The sequence below is a fragment of the Myiozetetes cayanensis genome, unplaced genomic scaffold, assembly GCF_022539395.1.
Source record: "Myiozetetes cayanensis isolate MyiCay16 unplaced genomic scaffold, myiCay2020 scf3, whole genome shotgun sequence".
NCBI classification, from domain to species: Eukaryota; Metazoa; Chordata; class Aves; order Passeriformes; family Tyrannidae; genus Myiozetetes; species Myiozetetes cayanensis.
In genome coordinates, this window is record NW_026087521.1 from 61981144 (window position 1) to 61999033 (window position 17890).

The 17890-nt window shown below is 41.5% G+C and overlaps 1 protein-coding gene across 14 annotated transcripts in view; it reads left to right on the forward strand.

Annotated features, from left to right (window-relative positions):
• The window catches only part of CACNA1C (calcium voltage-gated channel subunit alpha1 C), a 433595-nt gene that overhangs the window by 226876 nt on the left and 188829 nt on the right, over nt 1–17890 (forward strand). For all 14 annotated transcript variants that reach the window (XM_050325533.1, XM_050325524.1, XM_050325534.1 and 11 more), the window contains exons 4-5: nt 4368–4507; nt 11357–11496. In XM_050325533.1, the coding sequence (XP_050181490.1) occupies nt 4368–4507; nt 11357–11496 (280 nt within the window). The remainder of the gene's footprint in view (nt 1–4367; nt 4508–11356; nt 11497–17890) is intronic.

The window sequence follows — 17890 nt, forward strand, 5'->3', positions numbered from 1 at the left end:
TTTCATACTTAATGCAGTAATCCTCTCTTGGAAATGTATCTTAGAGCCTTAACGGTAAGTTGATGTTTGTTTCTTTGTTGAAAGTAAGATGATGTACAGCTTGTTTCTTGGCAGTGTTAGTGCTGGCTAATCTATCAACTAGGGTAGCTGATGCTTATTTCCTATATCTACAAAAAAACCCCCCAAACCAAAATCAAATAAACAGTGGTAGAGCCAGTTTCAGAACATGTGTGCTCCAGGGACTGGCTGGTTTTCTAAAACTTTTATCCTTCCTCTCCTTCCACTCATATTTTGCTTGTGTTTTTGTTTTTGTTTTTTTTCCTTTGGTTTTCAAAACATTTGCGTTACTATTGCCCAAGCAGGAAGCTCCTGCTTTGTAATCCTACAACCTGCAGTATGCTTCGTGTGCCTCGGCCACGTGAGCGTGGTTCCCATTTCTAAGACCCGAATAAAAAAATACTGTTCCTTCTTTCCTACAACCCCAAAGTAAGTTCCCTCTCTTTCAATGCTGTGGTTTGGATTTGTGTTTCAAGGGGCAATGCTGTTGCCATCTCCTCTCATAATGGTGGTGGGCAGCTCCCTCCCTGCCTGTCAGTAGGGAGCTCTCTCAAACAGAAACATCAATACTTCTCTAGTTTGGTTTCTTTCAAAATTGTACCAAATTGGCTTCTTGGAAGAGTTGGAATTATGGGTGCTTTGCAGTGGTATGTCCCTTGGGAGATGGAAACACTGAGTCCTGGTCTACCTAACCTGTGAGAGCAAAGCTTCAGATGAGCAGCCTGAAGTGCAGATGCCCATTTGGCAGAGGCAAATTTAATATTCTGTGCCTGCTGAGGGCAAGAGGTGGTCCTGTCATTTCCAAGCTGAGGCAGGGGATGGCTGAGTCATATCTGTGGGCTCACTGGGCAAGGTGGCATCAGAACTGGGACTGAAACCCACATTCCAGGGAACGCAATTATGCCATGTCGTTACCGAGTTATGCTCTGTTCATAAAGGCTCTTCAGTTTTATAGCATGAGGACAAAAGGGAACACAAATTAATTAGTAGGCTTTTCAAATTCTTCTTGAGTCTGAGCAGGAGTAGCTTTCTGAAATGATCTTGGAGCAGCTGCACTGTTTAATCTCAGCAGTATTTTTCCTTCAATTTTAGACTCTGAAATCATTAATTTAAGTGCAAAGGATCATAAAATCTCTCCTCTGCTCAACATTCTGTATCTTATGTTCATTTCAGAGGCTTTTATAGAATTTTATTTTTTATGGATCTTTCTACCTTAACCAAAGCATTGTAAGCAATTTATTCAAATAGCTTATAGTTATATATGTATATATTTATATATCTATGTCTAGATGTGTATATATGCATGTGTGTGTAATATTTTGGTATATTAGTACCTCAATAACATGGTTCAACAAGCAGCATTATTACAATAACAAAAGAGGTGCCAGTAGTCCCACAGGCATCTTTAGAGACAAAAAGGTATAAGGCTCCCAAACCCAGCCAAGTGGAACCTGTGATTTGTTGAAATACTGTCTGCTCTGTGCAGTATTAAATATTTTAAAAGTAGTAATTAAAAAGAAGAAGAAGAAAAAAAGTTGTTCCAGAATTTTCTCAAGTATTTGCTTTCATGGCTCTTTTGATTGCACTAGTTACAGGTATTTCAGGGAAATTCATGGAGTGGAAAGGCTCTCCTGGCCAGGCAGGCCTGCACAGAGCTGTGGCCATGGGAGCAGCACAAAGCCAGACAGAGCTGGCAGTAGCTTTTGTCCCTGGGCGCCCAGAGGTCAAGGACAGTGTTTGCTGTTAAATTGCTGGGCACGGGATCAGCTTTGGGCCTTCCTCTTCAACTGTTCTGCCCACCAGCTTCAAACTGGACCTGGAGTTGTTAAATGGGAGGGGTGGGCTCCTCGACATCCCGCTGTACTCGTCTCAGCTGTGGCCACTGAGAGGTTTTACAGGAAGGCTGTTTTTTAGGGCCTACGGCACTCCTGCATGAGCCTGTGTTTCTGTTTGCACAGTGGGATCCTGGAGGAACTTGAGTGCACAGGGCCACCTCATGCAACTGAAGAGTGGTTTTGCCCTTTTTGTGAGAGGGAAAGAGAGCTTGCCCCCACAACTTTGGAAAGCCCTTGGCTGAAACAGGGAGTGAGTGAGACTAATTAGTGCGTTGGGTTGCCTTAAGAGAAATCCTAAAAAATGTTCATTAGTCCCTAGTGAGGCCATGTCCATCCCAGGCACAGCGCTCCATACACCCATACCGAGTTCAGGGAAAGTTCTTCCCCCTCAGAGCCCATTTCCATCTTTTTCCAACCTCTACACAGGTTTTATTTTGTCCTGTCAGGGGTAGGGAATCACCCCTCAGGCAGAGCTACCGTGAGCTGTCTGTGGGGTTGTGTCAGGCCTTGAGCTGTGTCCATAGAGGCAGCACAAAGGTGCAGGGCAGTCAGAAACACCACACAGACGTACCCTCGTGCAGTCATTTTATAAATTTTACTTCTAGGGTTTAAGAGATTTCATGGGAGCAAGTCCTTCTTTATAAACGTGTGCGTAGAGATGGGTCACTGGGGTCTGTTTGGTTATGGTTTGTAGGTACTTGTAGGTACAAGTCAGGAGGTACTTGCTCGGTTATTAGCAGGAGTGGAAGGTGAAGGGCTGCCCTGTTAGTCCCTTCTAGGAGTGTGCAAGCCTATTAAGGAGCTTTTTCCTGAGGTCAAACCCATGGTGAGATTGCTGGTTGTTAGCACTTATGTGCCTATTCCCGGGCTAAATAAAATAGTACCTTCACTATTTGTAGAGGGAACATAGTAGATGCTAGTATTGTATGCTGTTGTTTCCATCTCTGAGTTCAAGGGAAGGGAAATCCTCAGTGTACAGCTGTGTCTCCATCTGGGACAACAATGGACAAATTCTGTGCTGTGGGCGTGTTCAGAAGCTTTACTACTAGATCAGATAACTGCAGAATGATACTTTTTCTTTTTTTGTGTGTTCCTTGTACTAAGCACCGGGGGATACTGCAGGCATTGTGAAAGCACCATCTGAGGGAAACCAGCAATATTGTAAAGCACAAACATAAGCCTGCTACTGTCAGATGGAATTTCTCAGTCATGTAAAATATCACATTAATGTAAACGTACAGATGAACTGGCAGTTGCTTTTTTTGATCTTCAGGTTTCTAGTGAGTTGTTAATTATCTGCAGCTGAGTGCAAAATATTCAAACGGGCAGCTGTCAAAAGGTGGAATGATTTTTTTTGTAATCCTGCACATTTTTTATTGCTGTATAATACGATAGTGTCATACACGTGTTCAGCTGGACAGAGGAACAGGGTAGATAAAATTTGGAGCTGAAAAGAAAAACAGTGACCTGTCTGACTGTCTTACTGGGTGTTTTTCAAGAAATGACAGGAATTCCTGGGATGTTTTAATTTGTATTTATCTCAGATTTTGTTTTTTCAGTGTGAACTTTTAATAACTTTGTAGTTTAACCTCGCAGGGACCTAGTCTCCTTTTGCTGTTATCTGGTTTTCATGTACTTATCTCCCACGCAGCACTTCTGTAGTGATTACCTAATGCTGCAGTTTCCCTCCCACTTGTGTGGAGGTCCCTTCCATTTCTGCAACACTGCTACCCTTATTCCACACCGGGGATAAAAGCCCCAGGGATGAGAGATGGTGAGCCTCTGTACTGCTCCAAAAGCCTGATTGCTTGTCCTGAATCAGGCTGTACTGCAACTGGAAGTGACTTTGTTTGGATATGCTTAATTGCAGCCTGCCTTTCACAGGGACATGTACATTTCTAACAGTATGACTAAACGCCTCTAGTATTAGTCAGCCTGATCTGTAAATCACTTACCACCAATATTCAGCCTACTTATTCCCCAGCAACAGAAAAGGGAATCCCAAAGAAGGCTCAGTCTGACACATGCATTAGTCTCAGGTGGGCTCCTCTTATTTTTTCCCCCACCTCTCTCCCCAGTACTGCATCCAGGAATGTTTCCTCTCCAGAGGCAGAAAAGGACTGGATGCAGTTCATTCTGCTGGCTGGCAATCTTTGGCTGTGTATGCTGTAGAGAGCTGAGTGCTTGGACACTGCCCTCCTGCTTTGCCCAAGCCTGTACAGGGGTCAGTCCCTGCCAAGGCAAGGGCAGCAAGTTTCAGAGTCTAACCAAAATTTACTGCCCCTGTCCTGTCAGACTGACTGCAGACTATGCAAGAGTGAGGAGCAAAGCTCTCTGGCAAGCCAGCCACGTGTGATAGGTGCACCCCAGTGGCGAGTCAATGAGTGGGGTGGGCTACAACAAAAGAAAACATCCTTATCCGTGGTTTGTCACTCACACTAACCATTATCTCTCTTGTTCTCTTATCTTCCCCAGGAACGAGTGGAATATCTCTTTCTCATAATTTTTACAGTGGAAGCATTTTTAAAAGTAATAGCATACGGACTTCTCTTTCACCCCAACGCTTACCTCCGCAATGGCTGGAATTTACTAGATTTTATAATTGTGGTAGTAGGGTGAGTACCAACAGTTTGTTTTTGAAGGCACTGTACACGTGGGGATGCTGGCAATCTTTGGGAGCTTAAGGATGGGGGAATCTCAGTACATTATGTATGAGTGATGTTAGAGGTTGCTGTCCATCATGTTCCTCCTACAACCACCATTTAAATGACATAGAAATTAAACTGCTCTTTGGGAACAGGGATAAAAAGAGGAAGCAGTGCAAGCTGTTGGACAAAGTCAAATGCCTGAGTATGCTTAAGTGCAAGAAAATCCCTTTGTTTTTAAATCTGTGTGAATATTAAAAATAATATCTAGGTAATCCTTTAATTAAGATTAGGAGATGGGTGACAGATAAATTCTGCCATCTTGTGAACTTTTACTGGTGTTTCTCATTCTGAAAGATGGATGAAAAATTTAAACCCCAGGTTTTCCTTCAAATTAAAACAAGTTCCTCAGCTCAATTGCCCTGTTCAGCTGGTGATTTCAACACTTTTTTGACCCTTTTAACATTTTAACCTTTTTAAAGAATAATTTTACTGTTGTAGATCAAATTGCTACTTTGAGCTTCAACCTTTCTAATCCTGTTATTCCTCTCCGTGTTTTTCAAGCCTTGAATAAAAGCAAGGTAATACACCTTCTGCTTTCTCTACCTAAGGGTAAGAGATAAGCAGGGGATTTCAATTGTGGTTGTTGGAGGGATGAGGTGAAGGATAAACTACCTCTGAAGACAAAGAGAACAAGTATTTCTTTGCCTGAGTAATTTGTCCCATCCTCCCACCACTCCATTGTTAAAGAGTTTCATCGCCCACAAAACCTTGTAGTCTTTTCACCTCCTTTCCAGAGAAACTCTGCATCAAATCCTAGGGAAAATGTCAAAAAAGGGACACTCCTAGTCATCAAAACCCCCTCATAATTTCTTCCCCAAATCATCTACCTTCCTGACCATTTTTGTGGTGGCCCAAAAATATTTCATCAGCAAACTGCTGTGTGCTACCCAAACCCTCCCACTTTCTATCATCACGGGGAAAAGTGGGTGGAAGGAGAATTCCCAGTGAGGGGGAGGGAGAACAGGCTGAAACCTATTCTTAGTCCCAAGACCTCTCTGCCTCCACGTGGACATAATGCTTCTCCTTATGGCAATGTCCATTGTCTTTCTCCTTTGTTCCTGCTCGCAGACAGAGGATCTGATAACATATTAGTAATTGAAAACTGGAAAATCCTCAACCCCTCCCCTGGTATTGATGTCCAGTTCCATAGTTGGTTCTGCCTTTGAATGCCCTCAGATATCCCACCTGCTTGGAAATTGCTGCTTCAGTTGAAGAAAGATTGGAGAAAAAAAAAGAGTCCTGTGAATGTCATTATTCCATTTTCATTTTTATGAGAAAGAGACATTTTAAAGAAAGGACACATTAGCTCCTCTTCTTCCACTGGAATGTGAGAGAGCAGGGCTCCAGAAATCACAGAGCAGCATTATATCTAGTTTAAGTACAGTCCTTTTCAATTTTCCTACTAGGGCAGTTAATCAGCAAGACGATATTCAGGCTGAAATTAATTCTGTTGCCGGTGACAGAAGCTGCAGCTCTCAGCTCTTCTATCTGCTTCTGCCTCCAGCAGCTCTCAGTTCCCCACTAGATGGGGAACAAAAAAATGTAACTGGGGAGGGATTACACGAGTATAATAAACATGGCCAAGACCCCAAGGTCTCTGTTAAATAGTAAGAATCTCAAGTGACAGATTCCACTTCAAGGCCAGATGGGTTCCTTTGATGTTTATCTGTTTAAACTCACTCGTACAGTACCACAGCCTAGGCTGGTGAGCTGCTTTTCCTCTCCACAACCCCTCTGCAAAATCTACGTGCTGATACCATCTGTTCCTGCTCTGCCCTCTCTTCTTTTCCTAGGGGCTGTCTGAAGTCCCTCAATGACATTATGTTTAAACTTCAGTGTATTTGAATATTTTGCCAGGGAGGAAGCCCCACGGAAAATGTTTAAAATAAATTTTAACGAGAGAGGAGGAAGAGGGCAAGTGCTGATAACAGCATTTCTTTGTGGTGCTTTTTTTTCTGCCTATTGATGGAGCTATTGGAGAAAGCTGAGTGGTTTGTACACAGCTGCAGCACTGGGCAGAGGGATTTATTTGGTATGTGGGGCAAAGAATGGTGGGGGACCAATACTGGAAGCATCAAGTCCCAGAACTGTAGTAATTGCCATTTGTGCTTGCTCTGCCTTAGGAATCATCTCGTTTTTCAAGGATGACTGTCCCTGCTACAAAACGTAGAAAGGCTAGGTGGGAAGTACTTCTTCAAGTACTGTTGGAAATTAAAGGAGAAAAAAAAAGGCAGGTTTTAGATCTTATAAATCCCCCTATGCACTGTTTACCACACGTAACTTAAAGAGATAATACTGCACAACAAGCTTCCTTTACCTTAAACAAATCAGTAAAATAAGAGGAAAATGGACACGTGCAGGACCAGGTAAAATTTTAGAGGGGAGTCACAGTTCCTGTAAAAAAGGTTATAACAATGTGCCTGTATACTGTCCCCTGCCTTCTGAAGATAAGTCCTTTGGTATCCAGAGGGATTGTAGAGTCAGTGGTTCTTACAAGGCCACAGGAATACACAACGGCAGCAGAGGGGAGCACTGAACACAACTGCTACATTTTTTGGTGAAAGGATGCACTTTAGACCTGCAGGCTTGTAACTGCTTATCATTCTTGAAGTGTGGGAGATCTGCATATTCATCAATTATGTCTTTTAAGGCTTGATTCTAGCTTATCTTTAAATAGCCTATGACCTTGCTATAGCAGCACTGTTAAATGCTGCTTTGAAGAAAAACGTCTGTGTGAGGATATCAATCAAGGCTCTACTGACATTATTAGCTAAGAGTAGAGACCACCCCCCTAAGCTGCCTAATGAGGCACAACCCCCACAAACACTAATGGTTAGTCAAATTGTCTCCTGCTTCCTTTATTTTTGCTGTTCCTCCTTTGGAAAACATTAAAACTTTCAGATTTCACAGTGATGTCCTTTAATATTAGGCAGTTGGAGGAAATTTCTCTTGAGGGAAGACCAACTTGACAACGCTGCGATAGAAAAATATCTGTCTTTCCTGGCAGTGCTGTGGTTTGTCTGCCAGGCACAGTCATTCTCCAGGGACCTGTAGCTTCTGCCAGAAAAAGAGGTGGTGTAATTTGAAAGACAATCTTACTTGGGAAGGGAAGCAGTGAAGGTGTATTTGGGGAGGATCTGAAATCAGAGCAGACTGGAAAATGGTCTTTCTGAAGACCTGTGTGAAGTTTCTAAAGGGCAGATCCAAACCCCTTCACACTCACAAATCACAGGTGAACTGTAAAACACTGTGGGAAAAAAAAATTCTTTGTATTTTACTATTTTTTTGCACCTGAGAGGATTCTTTCAGCTTTGTTTTTCTGCTGATTTTTGGCCTTAGAAATACCAAGCCCTCTGTTTCCTTTTTATATTCTGGAGGCCCTTGACAAGCTCTTTTTTTTTTTTTTTTTTTTAATGCTGTAAAACTCATGGTGCACTCCCCACAGAGGAAGAGATGAAGAGCAGGTTACAGCCTTATCATGCTGCTGTTGGGGTCATCTAGCAAAGTGAAGACCTTTTTGATATTTCAAATGTCAAAATAGAAACAGCAAAATATAAGAAAGAAAAACAGTGAAGCTGGTTTCATACTTCACAAGTAAATGGAAAAAAAAAAGTGTTGATAGAAATTTGTTTTTCTGTGTTACAGTTCATGTCTGTCAGATGAATTTAGTTAAGGTGCAGTTATGTCACAAGTGAAATTCAGAAATCAAGGTACTGTCAATTGTGCTTCATCAGTAGAAAGTACCATATCCAAATGAAAATGGGGCATGAATTTAGGCTGGCAGAAAGTAGTTAGGTGGAAGGAAATAAGGCTGATTTCTTTATTCTTTTTTTTAATTATTATTACTATTATCTACTTTTCATGGTGAGATTTTCCGTGGCCACAAGAGATTAACCCTGTTGCATTTTTGTGCCATCCACACTTTGATTTTTCTGTCAGCAAAGTGTTTCCCCACACTTATGCTTGGAACATACATTTGAGCTAACTAACCTCCTGAGAACAGAAGGAAAGAAGTGCACCTTGCTCCACACACCTACTGGAAGCTTTTCCCAAAGGTTTCCATCAAAGAGCAGAATTTCCCATGTAAATATAGGATAGAAGGGCTCTGGCCTCCTAATTTGTATCAGTAGCCTGACATCCACCCAGCTGTTTTAGTGTCAGAAAACAATTAGCTGAAAACCTGAGAGCATTAGGTAGTTGTAGCCTCTGAACTGTAGATGTCGGCTAGTGCCCCGAGTGAAGGAGGTGGCGAGGACAATGGAGCAGAACTTGAAGAGTGGGGTAGACATCCAGTAGGCCACACTGAACACTTGACCCCAATACAAAAGCCAAAGAGAGTGAAATAAATGAGAGAAATAAAAAGTTGCAGTGCACTGGTAAAAAGCAGGGGAGATATTAATTATGGAGTAAACGCGTTTAAGCAGGATTAGAAATTCAAGTTTAAATGCAGGGTTTTTAATGAGGAGCAGCAGGAATTACTGCAAGTTATTCCTGAAGCATAGTAGGCAGATGACTGTGGGTATCTCAAAACGTCATGCTTAGCACATCAAAACAAATAGGGAGCTCTGCACTTTGGGAAGGCAGGTTCTAGCTCTGGAGGAGTGAGCTGTCCTACTGGTTGTGTTTCTGCTCTTCCTGAACTAATTTAGGACATGTACAGCTTGCTCAGGGTGCAGAATTCTGGAGCAGTCTGTGGTTTGCTCACTGCATGGGTGGTAGTAGAAACAGCCTCAGTGCCCGATGCCAAGAACTGCTCTTTGGTAAAACAGGGAGCCAGTGAAAATGGGGACCAGGAGAATGGGACCTCAGTTTTGCACAATTCCTGACTCAGAGTTCCTTGAGATTTCTAGTCTTGGAGCTGAAAAACAGCATAAGAAGCCTTTTTGCAGTAAATTCTTTTTCCTCCAGAGGATCCCAGGAGACTGGGACTGTTGTATAGATATGTCACTCATCATCTAGTATGGGAATTCTGTTGACTAGGAAGATAGAAAGGTTTGAATATGAAACGGAGCACATTGCTAGAGCTTAATCACTAGCTTACTGAAAATACATTAGGCCAAATTTGACCTACAGCGTTTCTATTATGGAGACCAGCAGAAAATTGCAGCTGTGTAATTTGTGTACACAGCTCAAGAAATACATACATTCCGATAATACACGTTCTTTGCATCAGCCCTTGTTTATCTCTCTCTGTGATATCTGTAGTCAATGCAGTATTTCTCATAGGCTCTGTTTTTGTCTTCTCTGCATCCTGCTTCTCAGTCTGCAACACCTACAAACTCAGCATCCAACCTCCCCACACACAGTTTTTCCCACGCTTGTTACCTAGTTGATAAATCTTTCTGCGGTGCTTGAAGTTGAGGCTTTGAATAGATCCAGTTAGGAGTTCCTCAGTCACCGTTGACAAGTTTTATAAGACTCTTAAGATGAAATTTAAAAAAAAAAAAACAACCAGAACCCTGCTTAAGAAACGAATTTCGCGTTTGCACTGCTCTAATCCACTTGTTTTTTGTTGGATTTAGAGCTGGGGAAATGTTGACTTAGATGCTTCAGTAAATGAATCCTCCTTTTCCTATGCAGGCCAAGCTCCTTATGTTTGTGGCCCTATCTGTAAGATTTAACACAGGCTGCAGGTGTTGGAGCTCCTTGTTAAGCAATTGTCCAGCTCAGTCTCTGCTTGATGAGGTTTGGGAGCTCTCTGTGGAATATGCCAGTCGGGTCCTAGGGATGAGATCCTGACAGAGGCACTGCAGGCTGAAGTCTAAGGAGAAACTAGCCAGTGCTGAATCCAGGCCACTCGAAACAGGCTGTTCCTGGCATCCCAGGCAGTTTCTGTAGGGTTGTCTGTGGAACCTCCATGGCAACTTAGGGGCCAAGGGTGCTCTGCCACTCCCAGGCAAGCATTTTCTGCAGAGTGCCAAGCATCCATTTATACTGGAACAGCTTTTAACCTCTTCTGAATTTGGCTGGGTCCAAGCTGGTGGTTTCAAGGCTGAAAGCAATATCATTAGCAAATTCATGAGGAGTCTGTCCTCCCCCAAAGGTACTAATGTTTTACCAGAAAAATGGCAGCTGCTTCCTGAAAGCTAATTTCTTAAATCAAGTTCTTATTAACAGATAGATTGAGCCTTCAGCTTTTTCACAGAACAACATTGTCTTTTCTGCCTTGCTTGCTAGCATAATAAAACATTCCAATAATAACTCCTACAGTTTTGCACTTTGCCTAGCAAGTACATCAGGGGATTTGCAAATGGATACTCAAGCACACAAGGTGAAGACACTCCCTTACCTAAAAATTTGCACCTTGAAGGATCCCTGAGTTTCACACCAAGTTCTACCTGCAGTGACCTCAGTGAATCTTAATTCCTTGTAAAATGGGTGACAGATAATTAATAATTGGATTGATTATGGGTGATGATTTTTCTTCCCCAGGGTGGATTGTTTGTTAACAAAGATAGCAAAGTATTGGTAGCCTATAGCCGGCTGCAAGGAGCCATTAGGCTGAAGGAGGAGCATGTCATGTTTATGTCTGCTCCAGAAACAAGTGTTTTGGAAATGGTATAGACATCACCAATAGGCTGTTGCATATGGGAAGAGTCTGTCTCTCCTCTACCATATGTGAATGTCGACTGAGATGTGTGACACTCTTCGCAGGTCTGTGAGATAGTTTGGGTGATATGATGATGATGATCTCTGTTCCTGTTTAGCCCAAGCCTTGCTGTCTGCCTACAGATTGTTTCCTCTTTCTTTTTGCAGGCTTTTTAGTGCAATTTTAGAACAAGCAACCAAAGCAGATGGGGGGAATTCAATAGGAGGAAAAGGTGCCGGATTCGATGTTAAAGCACTGCGGGCTTTCCGAGTATTACGTCCATTACGGCTAGTGTCTGGAGTTCCCAGTAAGTAACAACATTGTTTTTCTTTTGTCTGTGGTGTGGCATGGGCAGGAGTCATTTGTGTGACAATTTTGGAGACGGTGAGTGAAGCAGATTATTTTTGATGTGTGTGGGAAGCCTTTTTTCTAAATTAATGCATTTGTGATAAACGTGGTATTAATCAAAGGATGACCAAACCAGAGCTGAAGGGGGATGGAAGTCTCATGGTATGTCAATCTGATTGTGCAGTCTCTGTAAACAGAGAAAGGAGAAGATCCAAGATTCTGTGTGATTTCAAGCAAAAGATCCTTTAAATAATTGTGAAGTCATAGTGCACTGTTGGTATTATAAATTCTTGACCTTGATGGAAATGCTGTATGGTCATGTGTGTTGATTTTGGAGGGAGAGGAACATTTTCATTGAAACTGCATTTTCTTCTTTGCATGTGGTGTTCAAATCAAGAGCAGTGGGAACAGTTTGGAAGCAACAGGACTTAGGGCAGTGACACAGTCATGTTTTCTGTTAGTCTTATTTGCTTAAATTATTTGTAATGCCTCTGAGGAAGTCCTCAAGTAGCCTTTGGTAGTCTGTCATCCATTTTCAACAAATTACATCATCCAATTACGACAAAGGTATGAGTAAGTAAGTCTGGTAATTCTATTGTGGAGGTGGAATATGGACATGTCAACGTGGGAGGATTATATCCTTTGGCTTGAGAGTTTGGTATAGGTGGGACCTGTTTGCCTTCTGGAGAAAGGGTTAGTTCAAAACTGCCACTGTTTCCTTTTTATAGTAAAGAGAGATGTGGTTAGTAGCAAAGGAGTTAATCTTCAGAATAGCTGTAAGAGAGCCCATTGTTTATTTTTATTTGAGGAACTCACTAGTTTGATAAGTTAAAGTACTTCTAACCTTAGTCATTCAAAAAACTTGAGCCGAGTTACCATAAATTGTGAGATCAGCTTGAAAGTCATGATTTATTTGCTAGGAGCAGAAGTGCGAGGTTCTTGTTCTTTGACTCATTTTCTGACCCACTAGGTTATATTAGAATCATGGTTGCAGGCTTTTCCCCACAGCCATAAAGGGTAGAAACTTTTTTAATGAAAGCTGATAGTCTCTGTGGGAGGAGCTGAAGCCCTGATAAAAGCAGAAAATACTGAGGCAATTGACAGCGCTGCTGTTTGGTCTCAGGAAAAGCTGTGCTTGCTAGTCTGTCTGTAAGGCCTCAGCTTGTCCTCAGCTTGGGGTTACTTTGGGCATCAGTGGGTGAGTAGAAAACCAGAAAAGTAAATGTTGTCTGTTAGGCAACTGAGAACCTTCCCCTCTCACACAGAGCTAACATCCATTCGTGACACCTCTGTTAGGCATTATTGCAGTGCTTGTTTCATTCAGGCAGTCGTGTACCATGCACTACCTGCAGTCCATGCAGAACACAGCTCTGCTTTGGGCCACATTTGTCTCATGAAGCCTGTTCTGTCTGCGGTCTTCAGTCTGTACTGGAACCCCCCTAACCCCTGGCTGTAAATTAAGGTTTTGTTCTTTCCTAGTCCTTCTCTGATTTAAGCCTTTTAGTGTTTTCTAGTTGTGTGCCCACTGTCTGGTAAGGGAAAGGTACTCAAATTTAAACATCCATGAAGAGGATTGTTTTGGGTGAGATGCTATTGATGCTGAGACAGGTTCTGAGAGTTGTCCTGACATAGGCTGAGCTTAACTGTGCTTGTAGTTCTTGCTTTTTGGAGAACAACGTGTGTTCCTCAAGACACAGGGAAGTTTCATTACTCCTGCTCAAATCTCTTGGCTAGGGCTCTTGGAGAACTAGAGGAAGCTGAGCGAATTAAATCTGACACATATTCATATCCATATACGATCTTGATGCCAGTGTAGATTATGTAATAATTCATTTGTGGATTTTTTATTAAGACAAGTATTTAATTTGTACCAGAACAGAGCCAGGGAACCTCATGCAGGCTAACAAATATTTGATCTAGACAACAAAATGCTAGTGCAGTGTGAAGCAGGTGAGCCACCAACCTGACCTGACAGACATCCTCTATTAGTCCTTATGGTCCTGACTAGGGACATATTAATTGGAAATGGCTTGTTTGGGGCTGGTGTGGCTTTAAAAAACCTACTGAGGTCTGTAGGTAATACAGCCTCAATCTTCACTGGGCATTTTTTAATTGTACAAATGCCTGTTGATTAGCCTAGAATAGATGTTATCGCATCCATATGTATTAGAGCGTAACTTTTCTCATGGGGCCTTTTAGATAAGATTGCCTAAGTTAACCATAAATAGCACATTACCGGATTATGCTCTTACATAAGTTTAGTGCAGAGGTTTAGAAGTCAAATCTCTGGGTCTTGTCCAAGTTTTGCCCCTGAGGCATCTTAAATACCGGTGGGGTGAGTTACCAATATTGCACTTGCAGTGTTTTGTCATCCATAAAGAAATACTTTTTGCTTCCTTCCCCTTCCAAAACGCAGTACACTTTTCCCCTGTGAAGAAACAACCTGCACTGCAATTTCTTCTCACTTAGCAGACTCTCTAAGTGTATGGAAGCAGCATCTCATTAGTAAGAGGGGATCCTCTGGGTCATTGGCAGCTGCCTTCTCCATGGAAATTCCAACATCTGCTGCTTGGCTTGAGGTCCAGCTCTAACTACCACTGCTCGGAAAAAAAGTCTGTAAAGCCCAACGATTCTTATAAACCAGATTTGTGAAACACATGGTGAATTTTTGCATGCAAATCTTAAATTCTTCAGGATTGGTGTTGGGAAATAGGTCGTCTGAAGTGGAGTGACTGGCTTGTAGCATGGAATAATTTTTTCTGAGTCACAAGGAGTTTGTGTAGATTTTTTTCCTCTCTGGCTCAGTCCACAGGAGCTAATGTAATTTAAGAGGGACATCTTTTGTATTCAGGTTCGTTTGTTTAAAAACCTGTCCCAGAATATGGAGAGTTTCCACATAAGTATGATTTGAAGGGGAAAAACATATTAATTGCCCTCTGAAGTAAATCACTGATGCCTGCATTTTGCAGATCAAAAGACTGAAGCAAAAGTTCAAGGTTTAACACTTCCAGAAGTGGCTTGTAATTCTTTGTGTCTCATCTACCAGTGCTGGACACCCAGGTCAACACAACTGTCTGAAAGCTTCAGAGCTCAGAATCCCTTTTTGTTCAAGTCCCATGCATTTTTATTTCCTGGGACTCGACTGTCTCTTGCCAGTAAATGTTTCAACCAAGGAATCAGGGACTGTCCAGTGCAGTAAGTGGTTCATCTGCAAGCAAAGCTGGTTCACCCACGAGCAGACAAGCAAAGGTACCTTTGACAATCTTTGTTAGGCTTGGATGGTCTGAGGCCCCAGATTATTTCAGTCCCTCCTAAAATCAAAAGGGGTTTGGGGTTATGAATTCAACAAAGCCTGAAGACTACATCTGGATAACTGCTGTGGGCACATCAATATTTCATAATCTCTAAGAGAACAGATGATGCTTTTATGCTTTGTGGTTATATGGATGTTCACAAGACCACTTTGTCATAAGGAAGAAGATGGACATTTTGTTTAAAAGATTAGACAGACATTTTTTTACCCATGTCACAAAAAGCAATTGTAGCATCATGGGATAAGCCTTCAAAGGCACTGAATTGAATGTATTTGGGTACAACTTCAAAAAACAGTGTAAAGTATTTACACGTTTCCAAGCAGTGCCATAGGGGTTGATCAGGTTTGGTTTTGGGGTTTTGTGTGGGTTTGATTTATTTTTTTAAGTAGTTTGAGTTCTTTTCAGGGAAACTTTATTTTTTTTTGAGTGAGAAGTACAGGTTTTTTTGTGACTATGTGAAGTGCATGGCAGAGCAGTAGATTAGATACTTTCCACAGCTCTCACCCCATGCTAGCAGTTGCTTTGGGAAAAAAAAAAAAAATTTTAAGAGCTAATTAAGCAAACTACTTTTCTCCCTCCCCCCCCCCCAACTATTTTTAAAGTTATACTGCTTCTGGAAAAGTGGTCCACACTCAGTCTGTTTAGCCTGGCATTAACGTGTCAACTAATGGTGATTATTTTCAAAAGCACATGGATGATTTAGGTTTCACAGTGGTGGGGTACTTTTGAAAATTAGACACAAGCACTTTATGTCACAGATAGATTTCACTGTTCAGCTATTCTGTCACTGTCATACTAGCACAGGTCTTGTAGTGCATTCTTTACTTCAGTTGCTGAAATCACTTTACTGCTGGTGTACCAAAGCAGTCTCCTCATAAGAAAAACTTCCCACGTGCATTAGAACACATATCTTAATATGTGTCATTAAGATCAATGTATTGGTTTAACAAAGGCGAGAGAAGGAAAAAAATTCCCTTGATGGGCAAAAGTAGACAAGTGCAAAATCAGCATGTCTACCAAAACTTAATCACTTTAGTGTCTTGGAAACTGTCACCCCATATCTCCTTTGGCAGGAGCGTAGAGCATTATAAAGCTGTCTAGGGACAGAATCAAGTCAACACTTTTGTGCTGAAAGTTTTCTGATGATTACTTCTTTCTCTCAATTTTATGTTATTGCATATTCTAAAACTTGTTTTAAACATTTTGTGCTTGAGGAGAGCAAAAAAGAAGCATCCAATTCGGCAATGAAGAAGCATGATCCAATTAAAAATGAAAATCGCTCCTGAATATTGGAAAGGGCAATCAGTTACTCCTACGCATGCTAACTCACGCCCTTTTAACTTATTTAATTCCATTTCTATCACCTTTATTCATGCTGCTCAATTATACCACCTCACACATTCTGTTCAACCTCTTTATGTTGTACTTTGTCTTAATGTAACTACATCGTTGCCACTGGTTATTGTCTGTCTGATATTTGCCAGAAATAATTGCTTCTAGACAATTTGGAAGCCATATAATTTGAGTGGATGTTGTGCTCCATATTTGTATTTTCAATGAGCTCCTCTGCTGACAACACAGATTTATGTGGGCAGAAGACCATGTTATGCTTACCAAAGCTAGAGAGGAAACTTGACCGTTCCACTAGAACAAAATCTTGCCATCGTTTTCCTTTCATTTTTTGAAGCAAAAAAAGAGCTAAGCCTGTGATGTGTTCAAGCTTCACTGGAGTCTTGTAGCAGGAGAGTTACTCAAAGGCAGTGTAGCACCAGTACTTACATGGTCTACAGGAGATGCAACAATTCCGTGACTGGGAAAGAAAGGGTATAAGCAAAAGAACCTCACCCAAACCCTCCTCCCTGCAATGAAATGTCTTTCTGTTAGTGAAACAACAGCTTGTGTCTGGCTGAGTACATTTTTTTTTTAGTTAAAATTAAATAAGACCAGAATTTTCCTGTGTGAATGCCTAAAGCTGACTGCCTTTACATGTATTTAAATAATTAATTAGAGTGACTAATTTTTCGGAATGGTGCTTCTGTTGAAGTTCATGATTACTCTGAGTTCATGAGAAAATTGGGCACCTTCAGACAAGGTGAATGAAAAATTTAGACATTTTTAGACTTTCGTCTGTCTCATTACAATTAGTTCTCATTTGCCCTGAAATGCTCTTATCTATTAAAATTTATAATTCTTTTCTCAGTCCCATCAGAGTTCTTTACCCCATATTCTTTGCAGTGTTCTCTCGTTACCACAGTCGTCTTCCATCCTTACCCCAAACTCTCTGGCATTAATCAGATTGTTTCTTTGAACTTTGCAATAGGGAGTGAAGTATCCTGCCTTAACTGCAATGCCCTGATAGATCTGAACCATTCAGGACCACACATATGATACCACATTCACCACTTACAGCAATGAAGATGAGAGGAAAAAAAAAACCCTGAAGGCTCTATGGGCAGAGTAATGCATGAGGAAGGTGTTGCCCCTTTGAGAGATGCTGGATTGGCAAAGTCATCCAGTTGTGTTTGGTGTTAATTTGCCATATTATTTCGTGTAGATGAAGCAAGGAAATCCCAGGGGTGATAGGACTGGATTTATTTCTGTCTAGTTTTATTCTGTGTGGGACACTGCCTAAGTACATTTTGCATATTGAATTGAGGTCAGGTTTTTTATGGAAAAGTAAGAGCAAAAGGCTTTAAAAAGCTTACAAGATGTTTAGGCTGCAGTCTGCATTTTCCGATGATGACTGTTCTTAACACTAAGACTGGCAATATTTTTTCCTCCCCTTTTTTAAGGAATGTGATCTAATCTAATAATTTGAAATCATAGGGGAATTCTGTCTGTATGGTTTCATAATTCAGAGATACCATTCACTGAAAGAAAAATTCTGAGGGACTTCTACAGCAAAATACAGAGTAACTTACAGAGTTTAGGACAGTAGGGACATGTCAGACTCACCATGGTAATCCTCCTAATGTAAAACTAAGCAACTCCTCTATATCATCCTTGATTCCAGGACTCTGACTCTCCTCTTGAATGATT